The sequence below is a fragment of the Esox lucius genome, chromosome 1, assembly GCF_011004845.1.
Source record: "Esox lucius isolate fEsoLuc1 chromosome 1, fEsoLuc1.pri, whole genome shotgun sequence".
In the NCBI taxonomy this organism is placed as follows: Eukaryota; Metazoa; Chordata; class Actinopteri; order Esociformes; family Esocidae; genus Esox; species Esox lucius.
Window position 1 is genome coordinate 17,456,962 of NC_047569.1, and position 18,911 is coordinate 17,475,872.

Sequence of the window (18,911 nt, forward strand, 5' to 3'; positions counted from 1 at the left end):
AGGCAATATACAGATTTTGTCATTAAGACAAGTTCCTACTCGATGTCACCGATCAAATTCAAACCAGTCAACCAAAAATGCCCAAATGATTGGTTGACATACATGCAATGCATTCCAAAACAAACGAAGTCTAAATTGAAAACGTCATGATCCTGATCCCGCTGAATTTGTGTAGGTCAACCAGGCGACATTTATGTGCAAATCGTACACATTCAATTCCCTTAAAACGCACTGAGAAGTATACTAACAAAAGTCAACGAACGCAGCCATTGAAACCCGAGGAGGAGGTGCCATTTTATCGCCTTAGTAACTGTGATGACGTATGGCGAGAAAAAAATTACTCCCACTCAACGAGACCTCCCCCGTGAATGAAAGGATGCTATCCAGTTCAAACGTTTACTCTTCAGCTATTGGACCTCAACGTAGTCATCTGTATTTAGTGATATACTATTTTCCACAGTAATTTTGTGTATTTCAGTAAATGTAGATTTTAGTGATGCGGTTGGATTGAACAGTTATATACACGGATTGTAAAGACGAGAAAACTAATTTAAATACATTTTCATTTTGGGCTCACGCAACATAAAATTAGCAGCCTGCAGGATACGTGCGCAGCCCAACATTCCAGACGTCGGGATAGAATCCTGTTATCTCGCAGGCTGATACTGAAATATAACATTTTATTTTCCGTTAAACCAATAGGCGTTTCATTTGAGATCCAGTTTCTATTTAGATGGCAAGCTTTCCAGATTCTGTAAACGAAAATGAAATAGGTAAGTTAAGATACATTTTACTCTCCTGATAGGTGTTCATTCAGTTGTAAAACGTTTCGCCAAATGAAAGCATGCAGAAGTAAATGGTCGTTCCCAGTATATTTCAATTGATATTTTTTCGGTATAAACTCTGTTAACGACGTTTTTCGCCACTAAAACGTTTTGTTTGGCGGGATTAATACACACACTTTTCTGTTTGGGGTGCTTGCAAACTTCTCGAATATTCTGCAGTTTGTATTTAATAACATTCGTAAACGTATTTGTTGGTGAACCGTATGTATTAGTTATATTTTTTTGGTTCTTTTTTTATATCCTAGGAGCTAGACAAGAGATTCACACCCACATAAGCGCCTGTCCACATCACCCTGCCCCCACACATACAGCGTGCCTACGTGAGCACTGGGGTGTATTCTTCAGACAAACAAAACGTTTTAGTTGTGAAACATTTCGTTAAATTGAGTTTCTATTGGACAACGTACTGTTTTTGACCAAACGTTACTTAAAATCGTTTACTGAGTAGTAGTCTGTTCGCTTCCTTTTCCCTATGTCCTGAATGTGGTGGTTCGTTTAGCAAACCACCTCATTCTTTTCTGGTCGAGTCGGTTTATCAACGAAACAAAAGAATGTAACATATGTACTTGGTCAACCACAAAAATATTTAGTAAATTCGATTTAATTACCACTTATTTATAATTTACGTAAAAATGAAAATCTGTTTACACCAAAGGTCAGTTTAGCTTGGTTTAACCAGCCTAACCTGCGATGTGAAATAAAATACATTTTGAACGTAGTGATCTGTAGAACTGGGAATTGCTTTATTATAAGAGATTTTCGGTACTTTAATGTGGAGGCGATTTGTACTGCGAATTTCTCGATTCTGTATTAATGCAATACTATGATTGTATGTTCCAAACTTATTTCTTCATATGTAAGTGTGCATATGTATGTATGTATGTATGTTGTAGAGGGACATTTGGAGGGACATTTGGAGAGCCATGAAAAAAGTGTCACATTAAAACTCTGTATTTAAAGATTGAGAACTATAAAAGAAAAGTCAACAAGTACACAAATACTATTGCAATGTTGTTGAAATTATATATAATATGATCTGGTTCGTTAAGAATAACTGTTTTAGTTGTCTACTAACAGCTGGCATAGCTGTCTGTTTAATAAGCAATAGCAATGATTGATAATTATTGCTTTCTGGACTGTTTTTCTCTGTTCCCAGGTAAGGCTAAGTTCATTGGTGAACTCTTGGTGCCTGTCGCTCCCTTTGACCAGAAGTCTGGACGAGAGAACTGGACCGTAGCATTTGCACCTGATGGTTCTTACTTCGCTTGGTCTCAAGGGCATCGCATTGTGAAGCTTGTTCCCTGGTCAAAATGCCTGAAAAAATTGTAAGTTCCTGTACTGGACCAACAACATTCTAGTGTCTTATCTCAGATTGACATGCCCAATCTGCTCTGTTCTCTCTCCTGTGACCAGAAAGCCCTTTAATGATTCTGATTGATGAATTGTCTGTTCATCAGTAGGTGATAGGAAGACCGTCCTCCCTGATAGCTGTTTGTTGTCAATGATACTCAAGGAAGAGATTTTGCAATCTGCCACGCCCCAATCTGCCACGCCCCTTGGAATAAGTATTTCTGGTTCCCATTTGGTAGTAATTTGGTGTCTGCCCTCCCTGTTTCATGTCTGGTGTTAAGACCCTGAAGGTTTCCTCCGGCCTTTTACTAAAGCGGGATTTCACCGCGCTGCTACATTTCACGACGCTTTCTACATTTCACCGCGCTGAACTCTTGCCTTACTGTATTTATTCATAGAGTATTTACAAATTTTTAGATTAGGTTAATAGTTACAAATTCATGTGAAATAATAAAATAACATGGAAGAACCCTGCTATTTTCTAAATAACAGATCTGTTAAAGACGATCTCTCTGTAAACCCTTAAAAGAAATAATGCACTGGTTATTCAGAAGTGGAAATATACTCAGTGGCCTTGATATGGATTTATGATTTTAGCTTATCTCTCTTTCAACACTTTTTAGAAAAGCTGCAGTAAAGTGCAGTCCAACTTTACCCAACCTGGGCTTGTCTTTGGCAAGATAAAGCTAAACAACAGGTTAGGGATTTATTGCCATATCTTCATATTGTAAAAGCATGTAAGGTTTTACAGCCGTGAAGTCAAAATGTCGGCGTTTCGGGCTGTAAAACCTTCTGTAAACAATAACTTATCAACTGAATAATAAAGCAAGGCTGATGAGTATACATGGTCTGACACTATTTACCCTTTAAGTCAAGAGATTAGTGCATCCAGTCTGTTTTTCCAATACGTACACATTTTTGTCACAGAATTCAAGTATTTCTGTTGTTCCCAGTTCTAGTTGAGTCCTTGGTCTTATTCTAGAATACTCTGGAAGCTGTAGTTCATTCCAGCCCCCCGGCAAGCGGCTAAAGATGCTGAAACGTGGCATTCCTTTTAGCAGAGTGTGCTCTTTTACTAAACAAAGCCTTGCCATGCCCACAGAACCTTCTGAACTTGTCTGAGTAAAACGTTTGTAGACTAGACATGTTGTAGTTTCTGTATTTTTTTAGTTTAAGTAGTCTAGAATTGTTCAGGCCAGTCCTGTCGAGTGAATCATTCACTGTTTCAATGTGCACAGATTTATTTTGGGGTTATGTCATTGTTCTGGCAAATCATCAGGATTTGACATGCATTTCACATTTATGAAACATTGATCATGTCTCTAATGGTAACCGAGAGCCCACTATGGAAATCTGACATGTTTGAAAAGCATATTGTGCCAAGTAAAGTCTAGCCAGTCCTTATTTCAAAGCATAGACAGTTGAATGATGACAACCATGGGCTCTCTGTGTAATGCATGGTGGGTTGATTGATCAACAGGTCTAGTAGGAGGCATGTCTAGTTCTAAAAAAGGCCAACAGTTTCCACTGTATCATTTTATGAAAAAAATAGTTTGTGATATGTCTGTGGAAAGGGATGTTAAACATCCTATATTTAAAATGTCTTCTGTCCACATTCACATAGAAATACCCATCGAGTTGTCACTCACTGTTCAACACATCAACATTAGTTACTAAAATGGTAAGCTAGTACAATATTGAATGTCAAGCTAGTAGTTTCAATGCCCATCCCACTTTAATGTCATAGCCTACTGTATGTAACCGGTCAAGTTAATGTGTAGAATCTGCATCATACAGGTTAATGTGTTGCATGGTCACTGACCAGTGTTTAGTAGACATGTAATAGTACATTATAAACTGACTGGTGTCATCCTGAATTAGGATATATTTCTGTTATACCACCGCTAAGGGATGCACATGCATTCCATGATGCATTGTGCCTAAGACCAGTTCCTAGCCATGGAATATAGGCCATAAACCGCACCCCCTATAGCCTTATTGCTTAAACATCATGTGATTATCATACTGTAAACACTGACCATTCCAACTCCTCTCCACCTCCCACCCTAATTCTCCTCCTCTGCACTCTTGTCATATCTCGCCTCACCTTTCCATTCCTCTCTTGTCTCTGTCTTTATTCAGTGGGGAGGAGGGCCCCAACGGAGCAGTCCCTCAGCAGCTGTCGCGACAGAACATTGACAGGGGGACAGTAGTGCCCGATGGGGAGCCCAGAGAGCACTCCATCGACTGTGGTGACATCGTGTGGGGCCTGGCCTTTGGCTCGTCTGTGCCGGAGAAGCCAAGTCGCTGTGTCAACATCGAGTGGCACCGTTTCAAGTTTGGCCAGGACCAGCTGCTGCTTGCCACTGGCCTCAACAATGGACGCATCAAGATCTGGGATGTCTATAATGGTGAGAACCTGACTGAACTTAAACATTGCAACCAACGGCAGAATGACCTCTTGTGCCCCCCCCCCCTTATCTAACAGGGAGATGTTTGAAAGTGGTTAGTGTGGTTTAAAATGTTTTTCTACCCAGTTGTCCCAGATGTGTGATAGGGAGCTTCAAATCAATCATTCAAGCCCTTTTTACATCAGCAGTTGTCACACAGTGCTTTTACAGACACCCAGCCTAAAAACCCCAAAGAGCAAGCAACAACATTCTGTGCACAGTTCAAGCTTATCTCATGCCTGGTGGAATGTTGCCAGTCATTTCCTAAATGGTTATGGGGCGTTATGTAAGCCCTGGCTCTGGATAATACGCTTGACTGCTGTGAGATCAACCATTGGCCTGAGGCAGGGATTTAGTTAAACATTTTTAATAGCGCCCATTCAATAGTTTTTTAGCCATGTAGGGTTACATGGGTCTTCCTGATGCATACGGCTCTATAAAAGTTTCTAATAGTTCTGGCACTCTGGTAAGATGGTTAAACCTTTACTCAGCAGGGCCATGGTCATCAATGTATTCCCTTTGGCCAAAGCAGAAGTTGTGCCACTGAGTGGTCAAACTGACCCAGGACACATCTGCAATAGCTCTTTTCCAAGTTTTTCAGTTTTTTAGATGAATGACTATGGCCACGCAGCAGTGACAGTCAAAGACAGATCTCTGTAGGCTACTGAATCTTGAGTGGTCTGAGGCAGTAAATGGCAAGTAAAGTGCAAATTTGGTAATACTGGTTTTGGTAAACGCCTTGAAGATTTTGCAACGGTCTGAACAGAGAACCTAGCCTCTTAGGCAAATTACACAACAAAATTATTTTTGTCCAGCGTCCGGCTTGACTGTGCTCAATTTTCTTTCTCATGGGGTATTTTGTAAAGAAATAAAAAACAAAAGACTCTGGCCCTTTTCCAAAAGTGAAACAGCATTGCCATCTGCCCTTTTTCTCCTCTCGTCATCCACCCCACCCGCCTCTAGTTGGCTTCCTGTTTTATGGCCTGTCCTTGGAACAAGTCTGTGGGTTATATAACGTGTTGATGTTACTTTTAGCCCCTCGAGTTGCACCAACTCTTCTGCTCCCAGGTTTTTTCGCTGACACGCCAAATAAATACTGTTTACCCAGAGACACCCTCTCTCCGTGCTGCCAACAGTCCTGATGTTAGTACTGCACCAGGCACTCCTTGTTCTCCCGCTCTCTCCTTCTCTCACACATACAGGGCGCTTTAAACCTGCCCAAAAAGGGTTTTGAACAGAAACACCAATATGCATTAATTATGAAGTACTTGTCCAGTTGCAGTGAGCTTAGCCTCGTAACAACGACTTCTGACTTATTTTCTTAGGAGAGGATTAATCCGCTCCACTGCATGTCATGAGGGTGCATACCTTAATACCACCATGGTAACCAGTGATTGAAAGTTTCTCAACATATTGACCATGGTAGTGGTGGACTCCCTGCCTACCTCCTGGATTGTTCCTGTCTGCCAGCAGTTGTTTAAAATTGTAACTTTTTGTTATCATTAGCATTATTTGTTCATCTGTGTTTTTACTTACCATACGGTTGATTTTGGCACACCAAATGCCTATGAATCCAAATACCTATGAACAGCAATGTTGGTAGCCTTGGCTTCAGAAGAGTCAGATCTCCTGTTTCTGTAGACTGGCAGCTTGCTGTACAGGCACTTCTTAATGCTGAGCGCCATGCAGAAAATGATCCCTTTTTCGGTATGACTCGGTGGGGATTGACACCCTAACCTTGGGATCGCAAGGGCACACACCACGAGGCCCGCTGAGTCACCCCACCAGCTGAGCTATGTCGCTGAACGCTTGGAGACGTATGCAGAAGTCGCCAGGAGGCGGGTCCCAGAGGCATGTCGTTATTGGCAGCTGTGCTCATGAGCTGCTGTGTCTGTGGTTTGTGTGTTGTGACATTCTGACATCGATCCCTGTCCTATTTACTTTATCCCCTGACATTCCAAGTTCTCCAGGCTATCTTTCCTTAAGGGAAGCGCACAAATAATTAAATTAGATATAGATTGTTATACCCTAATTAGGATTTGTCAGACAGTTGGCAATAGCAGACTTTCTGAGAATTGTGATTGTAAGGGAGTTTTGCCTGGATCCAGTGGAAACTAAGCCTGTATTACAATACTCTAATTGCGCTCATTGTATTTCAGTTTGCCCTGAGGATATTCTATGCCACTGACTGTCAACACCAGGCCCAGCCTCTGTAATGGAGCTGTTTTTGTCACCATGTCATCAGACGGAAGACATGATATGGGGATGGGGCAGTGGGAGTAGTAGTAGTCACAGAAGTAGAGTATAATTTGAATCATTATCTATTTATATAAAAATATAAATCCAGTTACGGAATGCGGCTTGTGGAATTTTATTTTATTCCTCTACAATTTAAACAGAGGCGGGCATACAGCAGAGTTGGCCTACAGTAACTGTCTGTGTCCTGTGTCTAGGTTTTCTGTAAACTCTTGTGGTTATGTTTGGTCTTCACAGGAAAGCTGTTGCTGAATCTGATGGACCATACCGATATAGTGCGGGACTTGACCTTTGCTCCCGACGGCAGCTTAGTGCTGGTATCGGCATCCAGAGATAAAACCCTGAGGGTCTGGGACCTGAAAGATGACGGTAAGGACACTGACCCCTGAGGAACACGTTTAAGCTTGACGTAGCCCCCCCCCCCCACTATTTTGTAGAGCACAAGATGAATGTGATGTTGAACATGTGGTTTGTGTGTTTGGCTGATACATCCACATGAAGATGAAGTATGCAATGTTGCCTTTGTTCCTGTGGAATGTGGAGCATTCTACTGCCGCTGATAGTTTCCATTTGAAAGGCACCTCTCAAAAACATCCAACATCCCCTCACCGCTGCCTGAGTTTTCAGCTCACATGAGCACAGATCAATGTGTTGAAGGAGTTCAGGGGGGAGGAGGTGTTTGGAATAAAAACATAGCTTGGCCTGGCCTAGTTTTGTAACGTCATTGACACCAACACATTGGTTTCATCTGTGATTTAAATTAGTATTTCATTTAGAGCCATAACCAACATTCAAGCAGTATGAATTTGCGTAGTTGAAAGATACTTGAAGGCTATCTAGCACAAAATAAGTCTCCAGAAGAAAAACGTCCATGTACCAGCTGAGCCTATTCAATTTGGCCTATTGAAAGCCTGCAGAAACTGACAGTGATTTACCGCGTTTTGTTAAACTGTTACTTCATCACAGCAATAAATAGCATTTTTCTGGCCCTTGTCATAACCTGTAATGTTTGACTGTCCTAGGTAACATGGTAAAGGTGTTGCGGGGGCATCAGAACTGGGTATATTGCAGCGCCTTCTCGCCAGATTCCTCAGTCCTCTGCTCAGTTGGAGCTGGTAAATCGGTATGTGCAACATTCCTTCCTCTTTCTCTTTGGTGATGAACTGCAACTCTGTGTGCTGTTGCTTCTGCGTAGCTGTGCTCAATGACCTACCAATGAAACACCTCCGCTCATCCCCTCAATAGAATTTTTACATTTATGCTCAGTGTCATAAGAATGTCAACAACCCTGCCTGTAGTTCTCTTATCTTATGGTTTTAATAGTCAACTTTTTTTTAAATATAGTTTCAGTATATGTACTTATATCTGCCATCCAACTCACAATTGAAACATTTCATTTAAAGCTTGGGAATGAGGGATGCACTATGCTTTAGTTATTGACCTTAAATAAGTTCTAAGGCTGTTTGACTCTTGTTGATACAGTCATCCTGGAGTTTAGTAAATGGAATGTATGGAGACAGTAAAGCCCATATATGGGCTGTAGTAGAGGTCTTCTCGGATCCCAAAATTGAAATCCGATCTCAGTCGAATCTGTGATGTTCCCATCTGATTCAGACAGGACCCAAAATGTTAGGGAAGAAGGAAAAAACATTTCTACATCCAGTCGGAGATGTATTAATTTGTAAGATATAATTGGTTGAGGCATTTCCCTGCAAGCCAGAAAAATAGTTTTGTCTTGTCTGGCAGTTAACAATATCATAACCAATGTAGCCAGTCTTGACTAATACTCTTTTTGTTCCACAGCTCAGCAATTACGTAATGGCACCTTTCATTTTAAATGACCATTTTAAAGGGCGTGTGGTGAACTAACTAGACGAGTCTCCCTCCAGAATGTTCTCTTTTGGCAATTATATAACTTTCATATATTTTCTTGGCTTGAGGATACATAGATGTAGCAACCCTGACAGAATGTAATCGTGGTGATTTTTGGGGTGATTTAACCCTCAACGATGCTATGCTTATCAAACATGTTTCCGACTACTGCATATTAGAACAGATCTTCCCAGTTAAAAACACACTGCTCTCCTCCACTGGCCTGACCAGGCTTTGTGGTATGAAAGAAGTGGAGACATCAAAACAGGCTACATTTTGCACTGAAGTCATTTAGCAGAGGTTCCTACCCAGAACACCCTAGCAATGAGTGCGTACAGTCACTCCTTTTCATAGTGGCCCTTGATGCATGAAACACAATTATAGCTGTGTCTTTCCCAAGCTCAGTGGGACATTAAGAAACGTTTGAGTTTGCTATAGGAAAGTTTGAGTTTTCGGTCCTGTCTGTATTTCACGATTTCATACAGATCAGAGATCCGTGGCAGCCGCGTGTAATCTGACCCCGACATCCAAGGGTCAATTACACCGTGTCATCCCACCCAGTATCTGACCCAGTCAGTTACCGGGTTGGATGGGATCTCCGGTCATCTGGTTCGGGTATATCCGTGAAGACCTCTAGGCCAGGGCTTAGAGCGAGGGATCGGACGCCGGCGACTTAAGCCGCAGATGAACAGATTCTGCAACAACGTGATAAACATGGTAGTCGTTAGTCACTGTATCCAGCCCCGCTCGTGCAGAGTGCAGCTGGGCTGTCAGGTTGTGTGTGTCCATAAGTGTCTTGCTTTCCCTGTCACAGGTGGCAGGTGTTTGAATGGTTTTGAAGGGAGGGAGCGCCGCGCTGACATAGAGCAGCCGGTGCAGAACGCTGGCTGGGGGCACCAGTGCCACCGCTGCTGCCACACTGCAGGGCAGCCTGGCGCCTGCCTGACCGCAAGGTCTCCTGTACGTAGGTGCTGCTCCGTGTCTGTCTATCTCTGCTGTCGCAGTTCCTCCTTTACAGCAATGACTTAAACTGGCAGGAAAGTACCCCACCCACCTCCTTATCTCCCCCACCCCTACTGTCCCACCATATCTCACCCTCCACCCCCATCTGTCCTGGAAACCCTACCCATTCCATAACTGCCTTTTTTAATTATTGTTCATTGATTGGTTTTTATGGTTTGTAGGGTTTTTTTGTCAGTTCAATGCCAGTTTCGCCACCCCCCAGTCCCCCACATATATGATATGTTTGTTCATGTCTCTCCAAAACAAGGCTGTTGGCATCACTTAGGTTTGTTTCATAGCCTTACCCCACTCATGTTAAAAGGCCTGTGTCAGTCGGCAACACGTTGTCTGTTGTAGTTGTCCTGCTCAGCCCCTTTTTGTAATGGAGAGGTCAGGTCATTGTTGATGTCAATTTGAACTGAAAGGACCCTTTGTGGCTCTGCAGACTGCCTTCATCCCCGTTAATGTCTGTCTTTGTCAAAAGATTGGCCAAACTTAACCAGGACAATGTTGGAGTCGGGGGGAAAACATGATGCAAGTTAATGAATTCCATGTTGCATCATAATTGGCCGAAGGTCATTCCTCCCCGCCCCCCCATGGAAACTTTCCATTTCGATTTGCATTGCTACGTTTTTCTGCTTAACACAGATTGAGAGAACTAACAATATTTGATGACTGTGACCATTGTGGGAGTCTCATTTTCAGACATATCTGGCTAAACTAAACTCTGTGTCCCTGGAACAGAAAAGTTAAAATAAAACAATGTAACAGCCATTTTGGAGTATTTTCCTCCAGCTGGCTGCTGACTGTCTAATCAATCATTAACAGTACAGCTGGAATGCAGGCAGGAGCCCAGGGCATCAGGAGTCCTTTCTTTTCTTATTAACGCTACAGAAGGGAGCCTGTGAACATTATGAACTGAACAGAAACCACTGACTTGACTGTGGAATTGCATTTAGCTGCTTTAGCTGAGATGTCGCACTTTGCTCGAGTGAAATGTTTGCCCTACTCCTGTTTCGGTTCTAATAGTAACCAAGAACTGAAACCTTGCAGTCAAGTTGTCTGCGGCTAATTGAAACGACAAAGCACGTTCTCGTTTGAAGGGGCATTACTCTGGAGCAAAGAAACGGCAGCTCCATATGGCTGACTGTTTAAAATGGTGTCTGTCTGTGTGTCCAAAGGTGTCAACCTTTTGGCCATCAAATGTTTCTTTCTCTTGCAGTATCTGTCTCTCTTCGTAGGCTTCCGCCGGAGGTGCCTATTGTAAGCACAGGGAACTAAAACTCTGAAAGGGGAAACCAGTGCAGTAACATTATGTTACCTTAAGTTACTACTTGTTTTATTTTCTCCCTTTTCTGTCAACTTCAACTGTTAATATTAATGTTCACAAATTAGATATGATTGGTGTTTAAATGCTAGCCTGTGTCATAGATTGTATGGAGCACTGCGTTAGCAGCTCTGTTAAAAGAAAGCAGACGTGCAGTGACTTGCACCTTTTTTTTTAACATGATAGCCTTGATTCTTGAGAACCATGTTTTTTTTATTTTGTGGTCAACGTAAGCCGTAAAATGACACTGAGCTATTGATTCTTGCTTAATTGTTGTATCTTAATTTATAGTTTTTTCTCCTGTTATCAAATCTTTGGTAGTTTCAGTGTTTAAATTGCTTGTCCCCGTGTGGTGTAGTTCCATTAGCTATAACATGGAATTCTTCCTTCCACAGGTGTTCCTTTGGGATATGGATAAATATTCCCTGATCCGGAAGCTCGAGGGTCACCATAACGATGTGGTGTCTTGTGAGTTTTCTCCCGATGGAGCCTTGCTCGCCACTGCGTCCTATGACACACGCGTTATAGTCTGGGATCCCTACATGGGCACTATGCTACTGGAGCTGGCGTAAGACATACACCCACCTCCACACATGCCACGGCAAGCCATAACCCAGTCATGTTGGAAGACCTGGTAAACATGGCCTTACCTTCCTTTCTCTCTCCTTCAGGCACCTCTTCCCTCCTCCCTCCCCTATCTTTGCAGGAGGGGCCAACGACCGGTGGGTACGCTCTGTGGCGTTCTGTCATGACGGGAGACACATTGCCAGCATAACTGACGACAGGTGAGGAACTGAGCCTGAGGTCTTTGTCTCGTCCATTATCCATGCCCTGTATGGGAGTACTCCACTTTAAGATTGTTTTTTTTGTGGCTGATCTTTAAAGTCCCGAAATGTATTTAGCGTCTGCTGATGGCCCCTTTTTTAAAGGTTTTTTGGTTGAATAGTACACTCTTAATGCACTCCTGATAAAGCGAGCGGTCTGCTGTGGCTCTTCCCCAGGCGGAGCAGTCTCAGCACAGAGAGGTCACATGGTGTCTGATGGTTTAGGTGGAATCTTGTTTGATTTGCCGTAGCTGCGCCACCACACCCATTTGTACATAAACTGCATACTCTCTGCTCTGAGGAATAATAACTAGTTTGTTAGAGCGAGAAAACAAGAGTCACGAGTCCTAATGGGTTCTGGGTATGAGCAGGGCGGTTGTTGCAGCCGAGCAGGGGCCCCATAGGGGATTGGTTACTTGACCCATACATGACAGCCATTAATCACACAGCGACGCCTTGCTTCCTGCTCTACTTAGCCCCTCCTGCCCCTAGCTACACTGTGATTGGATAAGCTGCTGAGAATTTATCAGTGAGAAGTTCATGATCTAGGGAGCAGGGGAACGAGGCTCATAAGATGGCAGACAGAAAGAATATCCTGTTTGACAATGTTATTTTTTTTGGGGGGGTGGGGTGGGGAAATGCTTTAGAAGTTTACACGTTTACTGTTGAAGCATTACAATATGAAACAATGGCCGTTTAGTCTTTACATGATTGACATGTGTTTGTGGTGTATGGTTTCAAACTTGTATTGGCCCTAGTGCAGTTTCCATGTGACTGCTGTCTTTGGCCCATCACCCTACTGCTGGTCTCTTTCCTTCCCCATTTCTCTCACACTCCTCCCATCGAGTCATTCGGTCATTCCTCTGTTCTCAGAATGGTACGTTTCTGGAGTATTGAGGAAAAGTCCCCTCAGGCCATCGCCCCCATCACTAATGGCCTCTGCTGTGCATTCTCGACTGACGGGAGTGTCCTAGCAGCTGGGTGAGTCTCTCTCTGTCTCTCTCTCTGTCTCTCTCTCACGCATACACACATACACACAAACAGCAGATGCAGAAATATAGCATTCATTCTTGACATATACACTTTCCTTTAAGACGGAAATTATTCTTTCAGGTCTCGCGATGGCAGTGTCCATTTCTGGGCGTCCCCTAACAGCATTGCCAGTCTCCAGCACCTGTGTCGCATGGCACTGCGACGGGTCATGCCCACACAGCAGGTGCAGGCGCTGCCCATCCCGTCGCTCATACGCTCCTACCTGTCCTACCAGATCCTTTAGGCCTCCATCTTTACCCTCACTACCCAACCCATTGCACAGAATGATCATCTTTATAGAAACGGCACCAAGGAAGAAGAAGAACCCGATTCATCTGATTCTGTGGAAAGGCGACGTCTTTTTGTATTTATTTCTGTCGGTTGGTTACGTGCATGTGTGTGCGCCAGGTATTAAGAGCCCTGTCTGTCAACACCTAAAAACAGCCTTACTACTGTAGTGTCAATTCTATGCTGTTCGGAATGGCGACTTCCTCTAATAGAGACTTGTCGCTGTTGATAAATGGCGCTGTGGCGATGACGTCAACACTGATGTACCATTTCCCCACCTTCTGACTTGAATGGCTTGTTTCTCCACACTACATTAAAAAAAAAACGATCTTGAGGACCTCACAGCAACTTCGAGGCAGTGGGATCAGAACGACAACATGATATGACTGAGTGCTGAAGGGTACCCCTTTGATCCGTCTCTCGGAGATGGGTTAGTGTTCTGCTACCCTGGATGTTCCCCAGGTGTTGTTCTCTCACTGCCCTGGCTCGCACTTTTCTTTCTACACATGCTGCCTCACACTGCGGAGGGTTTAGAGAGCCTTTTCTTTCCAAACCAGTAGTTGTCTCTGGTCTAACCGGTTTTGTTATCATTTGTATATTTTTGACCATACAAACTGTGTGTGTGTGTGTGTGTGTGTGTATATTTATATAAATACTTATAAATATACCAGTATTTACAGTTAATTTAGAATCTAGGTTTTTTTGTTTGTTGTTTTTATACTTCTGTTCATTTTTTATTGTTATGTGGTTGTACTTTTTTCTGTGCATATTTTTCCTTGTGTAATGTGAACCTGAATGAATGTCACAAAATGTCTTATTTTATAGAGACCAGGATTTAATCCAGTGTTTCCCCTGGGATGTCTTCGTTTAGTTTTTTGCTGTGGTTGCAAAGTTGGGTGGAGAGTTTCTGATTCTCCCTGAATTTATTTCATTTTTTGTTCTCAAATATTTTTTTTTCTAAATGCAATACATTGCTCTATTTACATTTCTGTATAATTTCTGTTTACACTGAAAGCGTTTAACCATCCCAATTTGTTTTAAGATTTTTATACATTTTTGAGTGGAGGTAACCATTTAAGTCACTTTAGGGGAAACACTGTAGACTCTGTTCTATATAGAAGTTGTCAGACAAAGCCTGTGAATGTTCGTGTGCCCTAGCCTAAGAAGATAGAAAACAAAGAAACCAGTTGCCATTTGTATTAAAGACTGTCTCAAGCCCACAACCCACTTCTCATCTGTGTAATGCTGCACAAGACTATAGTGGAGTTTCCGAGTGTATGAAGTAACCTATAGTTACCATCGGTATCATGAAAGGGGGAAATTGAAAAGTATTTATGGTCTACCTACTGTTTACCAGTTCAGATTGTTACCGGTTCAGATTGTTATTCTAAACGGTAAACCTGCGGTCAGTCAATCTTGGCAATACTTTTTCTTTGTCTAAATTCAATGCTAATGCCAAAGGTCTCTGCCTCTGTCATTTTTCTGTCTAGCCTTTTTTTGGTAGGCAGTCACTTCTCATGATAAAAACTTGAAACTCGTGCATCTGTGATTTCTATTTAATTTCTTCTGCTTTTATTTCTCCTTTAAGTAAAGATGTTGTCTTCGATAAGCAGTTCGGTTGATGTGTTTAGTAAAGCTGCTTTATCTAAAGCAGGTGGATGAATCCAGTTGCCGGCATCTCACACCGTCCCACAGGTGTGTTCCCACTGGGATTGAAAGGGGATTGGATGTTCTCCAAACATTGCAATGTAAAGCACTCTAATCAATGCAGTATGCAGCAGTTAAATGTTGAATATGTTGCATTTGAATGGGTGTATTGTTTTATCTTTCTGGTCTGTTCTGTCATTTTTGGATTTATAGATTTAATAAAGGCTTTTTGAAAACAAAAATCAGCCATCTGGACCTTGGTTTTGTTTAATTTGTCTTTGTCTTTCTCTTAGCCAAATCACCTGGCAGTTGTTCTCCTGGAACAAGGTAAAAGGAAAAGATTGGTGCCGGGAACAAACAGGAGCATAATGAAGCAAATAAAAGGAGAACTGGCATGGGGTGGGCTGAGCAGTGAAGAGTGTAGGAAGTATGTGTGTGTTAAGTTGATATTCACTGCTGCTTGTGGATATCAAGATGGTAGCCCAAACCCTTAATGCTGGAAGTCTACAGGCCTTCTTAGCTGTGGTAACATAATTTCCAGAAGGTTCTACATCTCAGGAAGAGAGGGAGGAGTTACTTCCAGATGTCCAACTTGGTCAACAATGTCAGCTGTTACAAATGACTCACACGTTGCATAATATCAGTTTGGTTTATACCAGATCAACATCAACCGTTTCCTTGTCATATTCTACATGAGTCTGAGTTGAGTATATAGTTTCAAATATATATAATATTATAAATCACTTATGGTAGCATTATATGACACTCAAACTATTCTTGCTGGACGGACCAGTGTCATATACAAGGAGATGGTGTATAGGAGGTCTACCAGTTCAGATGGACTAGGGATGCTTGAAATACAAGTGTGTGTGTGTTACAAGCACAATTGGGTGTTGGTTGGTAGATTATTTTATTTTGAAACGTAGTAAAGTAAAATAACTTCAGTATATTTGTACTTGTTTACCCTGTTGCATAATATTACGATGAACTTTGAAGCTTGGCAAACTGCTGAGTAATTTGTGAAATGTGTCAATGTGTTCAAACCGAAGTCCCCGGACTGATTTACTGATCCAGGCAGTAATAATATTTATGACACATTCATTGATTGATCAAATGTCTGTCAAGAACTTCAGATGTGATTTTAGCATTCAGCTGTGTGTTTTGATCAAGATCCTGTTTTATTGAGCACCAGCCACCTGTAGCTACCTGAACAAAGTACTAACCTGAAACATGACATACAGAACATCTGATTCCCAAATGCTGCACTCATACAGATGATCCTGTTAGGTGAACTACATCACTGGTGATCCTCAGCGATCATGGGCTACACATTCAGCTAAAATGCCACATGGTCAATGATCCATGATAAGAGTACAGTAGTCAGTGGAAACATTTCTGAGGACACCTCCCTCTCTCCCCCATGTTGTGTGGAAATACACCAGCAAGCAAGCAACACATCACTGACTAGCTGGTTTATCATTTACATGGACCTAATACTCAAGTTAAACATTAAGGACCCTGGCAGTTTAGAAAGCAGGCAGACAGAACAACAGGTATTTGGCCTCACAGAAATGGCGATCTGGAGTCAGAAACTGAGGTGGCCTACTGTATGATTAGAAAATAAGAAAGGGTTCTTCCAACCCAGAACAGCCATTAATCAAACAGAAAATAATGTGCTGTAGTCTGACTGTTGACTGTAAATGGGACTGGTTATTCTTTGGAGGTTACACTCTGCTGTGGCTATGATGACATAGATGACCTTGACGTAACTCAGTAGTTTAATGTCCTGCAGAGTTTTGCACTGCGACCCCTCGACAGCTTTTTGAAATGTCATGTGATTCACCACGTCAACAAAGCCATTGATTTTGAGGTCCTACAACATAAAGGGGCCTGGCTGACCGAACTCGACTCATACAACATTGTTGAGGGGCACGGACTATGGGCAAACAGCATTTCTGAAATGGAGTCACTTTCATTTGATAACAAAACAGATAGAAATGCCCATTATTTCATATTTTTCTTTGTACCCATGTCTGTAAACCCACGGTTTGATTGGGTGTGAATTGGTGTTGTGGTGTTGTTGTGGGAACAGCAGAATACTATCTACTTACTTGCTGCATAAAATCTAAATGAGCCATCAGCGATTCTCTCAACCATGATGCTTCTCCTGCCAATACCAAACAAGGCAGCAGTAAATGGTCTGACGCAAAGGTCTATCAAGATTAACAGGACTACCAAGACAAACTGGTTTACATTGTTGTCGAGCACCTTCTACCTTTTTGTAGCGAAGGCCTATCCATGTTGGGCGAGAGTCAGTGGACGTGCTTCATGAAACCAATGGGGGACAAGAGAGGAAGAAGGTAGAGGAAGGGCCAGGAGGGAAGAAGAAGAGCTGAGAAGAGGGAAGGAGAGCATAGAAGAGGGAAGGAGAGCAGAGAAGAGGGAAGGAAAGCATAGAAGAGGGAAGGAGAGCAGAGAAGAGGGAAGGAGAGCAGAGAAGAGGGAAGGAGAGCATAGAAGAGGGAAGGAGAGCAGAGAAGAGGGAAGGAGAGCATAGAAGAGGGAAGGAGAGCAGAGAAGAGGGAAGGAGAGCATAGAAGAGGGAAGGAGAGCAGAGACAGTGCACAGGTCATTTTGCCACAATGTCTTTACCATCACTTCATTAGAAAGCTGCAGACGTGGGACTAAGCCACATTGTTGCATGTCCTAAGCAAGTGTCAAGTCTTAACTTTCAAGTCTCAAGTCAAATCCTAAGTAATAATGGGCGGGTTTTGGTTTCAAGTCTTCATGTCAATGGTAAAGACAAATTGTGTTATATGATGGGGATGATCCAATCTTTTTATGTTGTTGAATTCTTGAATTAGCATCAAAGGAACCTAATATTATTCTGAAGGTTTTCTTCATGTATTTATATGTTGTCAATTGTCTATGTATTTAGATAAAAATATGTTTTATAGTAACGTTAGTAACATAAGCCTATGTAAGCTTATGTTAAAAACAAAACAAAATGTTTTCCACTTTGAAAAAAATGCTGGGGGGAGCCAAATCATGCTAGTAAATTTGAGAATATGATCAGAAATACTTAGCTAAAAGAGATGCTATGGAAATGTAATTGATAAATGAGACTTGAAGAACTACTGTAACATACAGTTGTGCTCAAAAGTTTGCATACCCTTGGAGAATTGGTAATAGATGCACCATTTGTAAAGAAACCATGAGTGAGCAGGCAAAACATGTCTTTTTTTTCTTATGGGATTCACATTCAACTGTAGGTTATAACACAATGGCACAATCATAAAACAAAACTTGGCAACAAAGAAAAAAATGAACTGACCCCTGTTTAAAAGTCTGCATACCCTTAGTTCTTAATACTGTGTATTGCCCCCTTTAGCACCAATGATAGCATGCAGTCTTTTGTAATAGTTGTCTATGTGGAAATTCTTGCAGGTGGTATAGCTTCCCATTCAACTTGACAAAATGCCTCCAGGTCATGCAAAGTCTTTGCTCGCCTTGCATGAACCGCATGTTTGAGATCTCCCCAGAGTGGCTCGATGATATTAAGGTCAAGAGATTGTGATGGCCACTCCAGAACCTTCACCTTTCTGCTGTTATCATCATGCCATCTGTTTTCACAAGATTCCCTGTGCCACTAATGTGTCAATATCATTATTAGTGATCACAGAGAATTCAGCTACATTTTCTAATATCCTTTATATTCTGTCATGGAAATATCTGACCAGGAAATCAAATTGTCTGTCTGCCTTCAGAGAATGACTCACAGGGCTGTAGAACATTGCATCGTAGAACATCGCATGGTAGAACATTGCATGGTAGAACATCGCATGGTAGAACATCGCATGGTAGAACATCGCATGGTAGAACATCGCATCGCATTGCAATGTCATTTTCATTAAGTTAGGAAAACAACGTTAGATGGTGGAAATGCAATTGCAAAGGATGGTGCTGTTTCTCAGTTTTTACGTTTGAATTAACATTTGAATTTTCTTCACCACAGAGC

At 42.1% G+C, this 18,911-nt stretch overlaps 1 protein-coding gene across 4 annotated transcripts; it reads left to right on the plus strand.

The window, feature by feature from the left end:
- Positions 1-368: 368 nt before the first annotated feature.
- On the plus strand, positions 369-15,129 carry wsb1 (WD repeat and SOCS box containing 1). Of its 4 annotated transcripts, XM_010873413.4 has the most exons (9): positions 369-773; positions 2,002-2,170; positions 4,338-4,606; positions 7,139-7,270; positions 7,924-8,024; positions 11,498-11,670; positions 11,774-11,887; positions 12,800-12,907; positions 13,040-15,129. In XM_010873413.4, exons 1-9 carry the CDS (start codon positions 734-736, stop codon positions 13,200-13,202), a joined length of 1,269 nt encoding a protein of 422 aa, XP_010871715.2. In that variant the 5' UTR covers positions 369-733; the 3' UTR covers positions 13,203-15,129. The 4 variants fall into 4 exon arrangements, with proteins under 4 accessions (XP_010871715.2, XP_019903867.1, XP_019903873.1 ...); XM_020048321.2 differs by lacking the exons at positions 369-773; positions 2,002-2,170; positions 4,338-4,606; positions 7,139-7,270; positions 7,924-8,024 and adding exons at positions 9,666-9,733; positions 10,998-11,038; XM_020048308.2 differs by lacking the exons at positions 369-773; positions 2,002-2,170; positions 4,338-4,606; positions 7,139-7,270; positions 7,924-8,024 and adding an exon at positions 8,056-9,733.
- Positions 15,130-18,911: the final 3,782 nt, after the last annotated feature.